This window comes from Mastomys coucha, unplaced genomic scaffold, assembly GCF_008632895.1.
Source record: "Mastomys coucha isolate ucsf_1 unplaced genomic scaffold, UCSF_Mcou_1 pScaffold20, whole genome shotgun sequence".
Taxonomy (NCBI): Eukaryota; Metazoa; Chordata; class Mammalia; order Rodentia; family Muridae; genus Mastomys; species Mastomys coucha.
In genome coordinates this window covers 114,901,533-114,909,306 of record NW_022196903.1, presented here as the reverse complement: position 1 = coordinate 114,909,306, position 7,774 = coordinate 114,901,533, and the positions used below count along the sequence as shown (strand labels likewise).

The 7,774-nt window shown below is 38.7% G+C and overlaps 1 protein-coding gene across 1 annotated transcript in view; it reads right to left on the bottom strand.

The window, feature by feature from the left end:
• Nucleotides 1–2,465: 2,465 nt before the first annotated feature.
• The window catches only part of A2m (alpha-2-macroglobulin), a 46,859-nt gene continuing 41,550 nt past the window's right edge, over nucleotides 2,466–7,774 (bottom strand). The window contains exons 33-36 of the mRNA XM_031383291.1: nucleotides 4,525–4,593; nucleotides 3,405–3,507; nucleotides 2,963–3,004; nucleotides 2,466–2,618 (exon numbers count right to left, since the gene is read on the bottom strand). Coding sequence (XP_031239151.1) covers nucleotides 2,602–2,618; nucleotides 2,963–3,004; nucleotides 3,405–3,507; nucleotides 4,525–4,593 — 231 coding nt within the window. The 3' untranslated portion in view covers nucleotides 2,466–2,601. The remainder of the gene's footprint in view (nucleotides 2,619–2,962; nucleotides 3,005–3,404; nucleotides 3,508–4,524; nucleotides 4,594–7,774) is intronic.

The following is a 7,774-nucleotide window of genomic DNA, read 5'->3' as shown; positions in this document are numbered from 1 at the left end:
ATTTGCTGCACGTCACCTTAATTAAAAAGGAGGCATTGTATGAATGAGTTATTTTATTGTAGGAAGGATATGCTGATTAAGTAGAGAGAAGGAAAGGAGAGGAAGGAGAGAGAGAGAGAGGAAGAGAGAGAGGATGAGAGTTAGAGAGGAAGGGTAAGGGTAAGAGAGGAGTATGAGAATAGAGAGTGAGGAGGGGGCAAACCACACCCTTTTGTTGTATGGACGTGGCATGCCTGGCTTGTGGTCAGATGACTGTGTTTAAGGTCCAGCTAGAATGCTGGGAGTTTGAGGCAGTATCTTGATAGAGCACACATCTTCTGCAGGGGCAGCTGTGAGGGGACTGGGCCGAAATCTGAGCCATTGGTGTCAGGAGCATCACAGAATGCCTACCATCCCTTATGAGCAGATGCTCAGTGGGTCTCCGGGGTTCCGAGGTGGCTCTGCTCTACTGGACTCCAGTTGTCAGAACTGCTCACTGCCCCACAATCATGGGCCCTAGAAGGGAACCTGCTACTACTGTTTTTTGTTTGTTTGTTTTATTTTTCATGGACATTGCTGTCAAAACTATCTTCTAAATATTAATGTTAATGCCCATATATTATTGCTCCTGTCAACCTTTTCTGAGGAAGCATCTTCTTCTCCTCCTTCTCTTTTTTCCCTTTTACCTTCTCCCTATTCCCCTCCTCCTCCTCCCCTTCTTTCTCCTCCTCCTTCTTCTTTGAAGTAATTAGTGGCTATTGCAATATCTCATGAGTGAGCAATGTGTACAGAATAAATGACAGTCAAGTGCATAGCCCCAAAGTGAGTCATCAATATGGACTCCCTACCTCCAAGGCTTGACATCATGGAAGAGAGCAGTAAAGTTTAGAGAGGATGTAAGAGCTAGGGGACAAGGAGAAGAGAAGGGAGGATTTTACCACAGCTGCATGCTAGGAGAACCCCAGAATCCCTGCTTGTCTCTAGATCAACTCAGTGAAGAGCCTCTGCTCTCTTCAGTCTTGCTGCTTTTGTTCCTTGAGACTAACTGCAAGCTATTTGCTTTCTCACTCACTCACTCACCCTTCCTGCCTCCTCCATTCTCTTTCTGCAAGTTCTTGTCCTATGACACAGATTGGCCTGAGGCTGGTGGTCCCCCTCACTTCTGCCTTCTGAATGCAATAACAGATAAATAAAATAAGGAAGACAATATAGAATATGGAAGAAGAGTGCAATTAAACAAAAAGAAATCTTAGTATTAAGCTTCACTAATAAAATGGCTCACATGGAAGACAGAAAGTCAGGGCAAATCATGGGCATAGAGGATAGAGAAGACCCCCCGTGTGATATCTGTCTGTCTGAGTCTGTCTTAGAGAAACATTTACAGCTATGTTTACTGCAGCACTGTTTTATTCAATGTTATATCAAATAGTCCTGCACTTTCCAGATAAGGGGCAAATAGTTGGTATTTCACAAATGAACCTTTTTGGACTAGGAATGACAGCAAATTGATTTGCTCTCTCAAAACATTTCAGTTATGAGTCCCACACCGACAGCGAGAAAGGGCTTAGGGCTGCGAGGTGCTTACTGCATAATCTATCACAAAACATGGTTGGTTGCATTTAAGTACTGATTAAATTTCAAAGTCCGGTTATGGTGTTGGTTTATTCCACCTCCACTTGTCTTCTGCCAAAGCAAACAATATCTTCTTTCCATGATAAATTGAGGCCAGGTAGACAGGATTACCTTCAGACTGCCTTACTTCTGAATTCCTCTATCTTCATTTCCTTTCTGCTTTTTCTCTACAAATCTCTGGAAGCTTCCATGTATCATTTCCCATAACAAATGATTTGAATGTTGAATGCAAGAAAAATAAAATAAGGATGGAAAGGGGTGGGACACAATAGATTAGCGAGCACAAGAGAGCACTGGTGTCTGTGTCTGATGCCCCTTGACTTTTGGCCATCCTTTCACCTGACGCGATGAGCCCTGAGATGTAGGCATGTATCAGTCCTCCCATTTGGGTTTGAGCCCTAGATAGTCTTCCTTCTGAGAATACTTGCATTTACATGTTTTACAACTTTAGTCTGCCATCCACTATGGAATCTGGAAGTCAAGGGTGATGGGTGAGTCACTCTTACTACTCCTCGGGAGATTTTATCCTTGAATGGAACATGTAAATCCCAAGCCAGTAAGGCTATTTTCTAATATCAATATACTAAACTTTGTGTTTCTGGTCAAGTCGGTCTTTTATTAGCTCATCAGTATTCACTCTTTGGCTCTTCCTTAAGGCATCTCTCTAACCATACATGCTTTACTCTCTCTGAGCTACAATCCAATACCTTTTGCCCCATCCCATAAATATCATTTAAACTAATATCACTGTATCATCTTTTGGTATTATGAATTCCTTCCATTTCTGATTTTTATCAGTTTTTATTGGGTAGTAATGTGGAAGCATGAAAATGTGAAAAAAATTGACAACTCAATTAGTGAGGGAATGGTGAAGGATAGATATGAAAAAATGTTTTATTTATCAAATCTCCAGAAATACAAAAAAAACCACTGTTTTTCTTATGAAGTCCTAAGAATAGAGCTCTGGTGAAACACTTATTCACAGTGTCCTCAGGCATTTCCATAATCTGTGGTAGTGGAAAGAAGAGAAAGTTAAGATAGGCTTGTATTTCCATGAGCAAATGATATCTCTTCCTCTAAGTCTGAACAGCATGGTATCCAAGACAACCCAAAGAATACAGGAGGAGCTGAGGCTCGCTGCAGCTAATTACCTAATATGCTGTTCAGCAAACTAGCTGAGGGTTCAAGAGGCGTCACCCCTCTCCAAGGCATACATTCTTCTATAATAATACACAATCTAAGCAAAATAATTCCTAAGAAGAATATCTACCTAGAATTTTATGGAGGAGGACCTTTGGGATTCAAGCTAGAGGAATTCTGGTTACCCTTTAAAAGAATGTGAACTGCTTACCTGCGCTGCAGGGAGCACTGTATTCTGCAACTGCAAACTCATCTGAGTAAAAGAGAAAAGAGAAACAAACACATCAAGTGATGTCAACATGGGCATCTGCATTTGCACCAGAATTGCCCACATCCTTTCTCTAATCCTCTGCTGGCTGCATTGGGCACCCTTCCAGTGACTGTGAACCACAGTTCACCTGACTCCTGACAGTCCGTTGTTGTTCATCCTTAAATCTCAGACTGTCCTATAAGCCTTTTTGGCTTGTCAGACAAAAAGTTAACCCCGCAGCTACTTTAAATGTGATTTCTTGCCTGGAAGCAAGGAGATAAAAGGGGCAGGTATCACACCTGAAGGAGACAACAGGAGGTGATGAGAAGCTAGTGTTCCTTGACGGCCTCGCACGTTCTGAGGTCTGAGTTTCTGTATGAGGAATTGAATGTCTCTCACTCACCTTTCTCATAGTAATCGTAGACTTTCACTACTGCTGGCTTCAGGTCTCTTACGGGAAAATCTTGCTGAACTGTGAAGGACAAGGTCAGCGTCTGATTTGATACCTGGAAATCAAAAGGAGATAAATGACTTCCTGGAACCTTTCTTTTCACATTGAAATCAATTGTGGTTTTACTGGGGTGGGGATTTTATCAGCTGACAGTACCATGCATGGTATAGAAAGCCCCAAGAGTAAATGGGAAATTACCCAAAATTGCTTCTTAAATGACTAGCATAACTTGGTAAGTCCGTAAGTTTTAATTCAGGGTTCAAAACCTTCTTAATGCTTTGACCCTTTAGTACAGTTCCTCGCTATTTCATTGCTACTGAACTGTAATTTTTGTTACTGCTATGATTGTAATGTAAACATATGATATCCAGGATAACTGCTATGGATCCACCCCCCCCAAAGGGCTTGTGACCCAGAGGTTGGGAACTGCCGCCCAAATCAATGCCAGCACATAGCTCTCTCTGTTCATAGGGAGGAATATATACATGATTTCAGTTTTACTATCTAGTATATCTTCTTTTAAATTTCAGAGGTCTAGTACAGTTTTGCCTTTCTGTCTTGTGAATACAGACACAAAGAATTCTATAAAAGACAAACCACTGCTGCTTTGTCAACAGAAATTCCTATCAATAGAGGTTCGAATAATTATGCTATCTTTTCAATTATTGGTCCTTGGATGGACAGCTGTCTTACTATCACACAGTCCAGGTACTAGCTGAGATTCATGGTATTCTTCCCTCTTATACTTTGTTTGAAGATGATGATATGATGACTGAATAATCATAATAATCGCTGCCCTACATTATTCAGTATCTCCAAGCTAACTGGTTGATATAATGAAAACCATTATGGAGAATGTCTTACAGGCCCCTGGAAGTATTCATACCCCAGGAGTATAGTATGGCATGTCTATTCACAGTCTCAGGGGAAGTATCTCCAAAGAGAAGACAGCCACTGTGATATTAGATTCTTGTGTCTCTAGCACGGAGGCAAGGACTCTCAAATACAGACATGTAGTTCCCAAATGACGGATTATACATGTGCTTTGCACATAGACAGTCAGGGGCCTCACCTTATCCAAGTAAATCAAGACATGGTTATTGCTGACTTCTGTCCGGCTCACATGCACAGATAGTTCGAGCTGAAGAAAATGGAGACATCACAAATGTTAATGAATAGATGGAGCTTCTGGAGAATCCAGGAAAAAAATGAGATTATTTTATTATCCAAATATCTTGAGGGAAGAATTTCTTCAATTGTACTTTATAAATAAAATAGTAGACTCCCAGGTGCTCTAACACCCCCAGGATCAGAGGTGAGGAGGACGTAACATCTGTCCCAACACCGGGAGTAACTGGGACCAGCAGGACCAGGCATATAGGAACTCTGCCAGCCCAGTGGCTCAGGTTTCTTCCAGTCTAACTGAGCTGGTGCCCTGAGCAGATCTTGGATGCAAGGTCCACAGCCAGTCCCACAACACCCAGAGGAAGTTCCACTCCCAGGTGCTCTAACAAGTCCAGGGTCACAGGATCCCAGAATCACAGGATCACAGAGACAGCTTGACTCTGAGGAGTTCTGACACAATCAGGATCACGGGAAGGACAGGCTCCAGTCAGATTTAGCAAGCACAAGTAGCACTAGAGATAACCAGATGATGTGGGGCAAGCATAAGAATATAAGCAATACAAGCCAAGGTTACTTGGCACCATCAGAACCCAATACTCCCACCATTGTAAGTCCTGGATCCACCATCACTCCAGAAAAGCAAGATTCAGATATAAAATCACTTCTCATGATGATGATACAGGACTTTAAGAAAGACATAAATAGCACCCTCAAAGAAATACAGGAGAACACAGGTAAACAGCTAGAAGCCCTTCAAGAGGAAACACAAAAACAGATGAAGGAAATGAGCAAAACCACCCAGAATCTAAAAATGGACATAGAAACAATAAAGAAATAAGAAAGAAAGACAACCCTAGGAAAGAAATCAGAAGTCGTAGATGCAAGCATCACCAACAGAATACAAGAGATAGAAGAGAGAATCTCAGGGGTTGAAGACACTATAGAAAACATTGACACAACAGTCAAAGAAAATCCAAAAAGCAAAAAGCTCCTAACCCAAAACATCCAGGAAAGCCAGGATGCAACGAGAAGACTAAATCTAAGGATAATAGGTATAGAAGAGAGTGAAGACTCCCAAGGTAATGGGCCAGTTAATATCGTCAACAAAATTATAGAAGAAAACTTCCCTAACCTAAAGAAAGAGACGCCCATGAACATACAAGAAGCCTATAGAACTCCAAATAGACTGGACCAGAAAAGAAATTCCTCCTGTCACATAATAATAAAAACATCAAATGCACTAAACAAAGAAAGAATTTTAAAAGCAGTAAGGGAAAAGGGTCGAGTAACATATAAAGGCAGGCCTATCAGAATTACACCTGGCTTCTCACCAGAGACTATGAAAGCTAGAAGATCCTGGGCAGATGTCACACAGACCCTGCAAGAACACAAATGCCAGCCCAGTCTACTATACCCAGCAAAACTCTCAATCACCTTAGATGGAGAAAACAAGATATTCCATGACAAAACAAAATTTACACAATATCTTTCCACAAATCCAGCCCTACAAAGGATAATAGATGGAAAACATCAACATAAGGAGCAAAACTACAGCCTAGAAGAAGCAAGAAAGTAATCTTTTAATAAATCCATACAACCCAACTTCCATCTCTTACAACAAAAACAACAGGAAGTATCAATTACTTTTTCTTAATATCTTAATATGAAAATTAATATTACCAACATATCCTAATTGATTGAAATCCAAAAATATGAGGAATTAGAAATTTATTGACTGTCATCCAATGCTTTCTCTAATTTGGTAATTGGAGAAATAGGTCCAATATCATACAATCCATATATACTTTCAGCTTGTTTGCTCATGACTAAATCTTACTGTGTACAACATAATGGTCTTTGAGATCTTGCTTCTCCTACCTCAGCCTCTCTATTAGTAGTATTGTTTATTTCATGTTTTTACACTATACTATGGTTTTCAGAACAGCTTACGTATTTCAAAAGTATTTATATAACCAAAAAAAATGTAGACAATTAAATTGTGAGGGGTTTTATAAGGGAACAACACAGAGTATGACTGAATGCTTTGCTTGACGTTTGTAACTCTTATATTGTTGCCACAGCCAGAGCCAAGATTTTAAGCTATACTAAATATAAAACAAACAAAAAAATTTATATATTTATGTTCATTTAAAAAATATTAATAGTGATGTATTATTTTGAAATATACAGTTAATACTTTTGGAGTTATTTAAAATTTATATTGAAAAACACGTATGTATTTTCCGTATTGCTGTAGACAAGCATCTACATAAGACTTAAATTGATTGTTGTTCTATATCAAACAACTTTTATAATACTCATTTTTATTGTTACAATATTTTATACATTTTAAAGAATATGACAAAAGAAGATATTGTAGGTATTGAAGGGGTGTTTCTGGAAGGAGTTGGGGTACAAAAGGAAAACAATAATGTGATTTAATTCTATCTACTTAAAATATGCTTTTAAATGTTAACAAATTCAGATAAATTGAAATCATGTAACTTTTCTCATTACAATGCAACAAAACTCAAAAATAAATAAATAAATAAATAAATAAAATAGTAAAAGAAAAAATGAAAGGTTATGTGGATGAAGGGCATACTGTTAGTATATCATATGAACACACATGTAAAGTTGATTTATCTGAAGAGAGAGGTTATCCATCACTGAATGGTCAACTCTGAATCATATACATACAAGCAATATGAAATGGACTTAGCAAATTGTATTTTATATATATGAGTTTGCATATATATATATATATATATGTGTGTGTATGTATATGTACACACATATGTAATGATAGTTAAGAAAAAGAGGTCATGAATTTGAGAGTGAGTAAGAAGGGAACATGGGAGAGGTTGGAGGAAAGAAAGGGATGGGGGAAATAATGTAATTATATTTTAATTAACAAAGAAAAAAGAAAAGAAAACTGTTTACAAATTTCCCCAGTAGCCATGATGTGTAAACAATGATAGACACACAAGCATAATCACACTTTATTTGGAGGAGGCATAAGTCTTTAAGACTTAATAATGTAATAGTATTTTGATAAATATTATCTTGGTCTGGGGATGTATAACATATAAAATGAAGCGTGTTATCCTGGGTTTATAGTGAACATAACATCTTAATGTGCCATCCTGGGCTTATAGTGAACATAGCATCTTAATGTGCCATCCTGAGCTTATAGT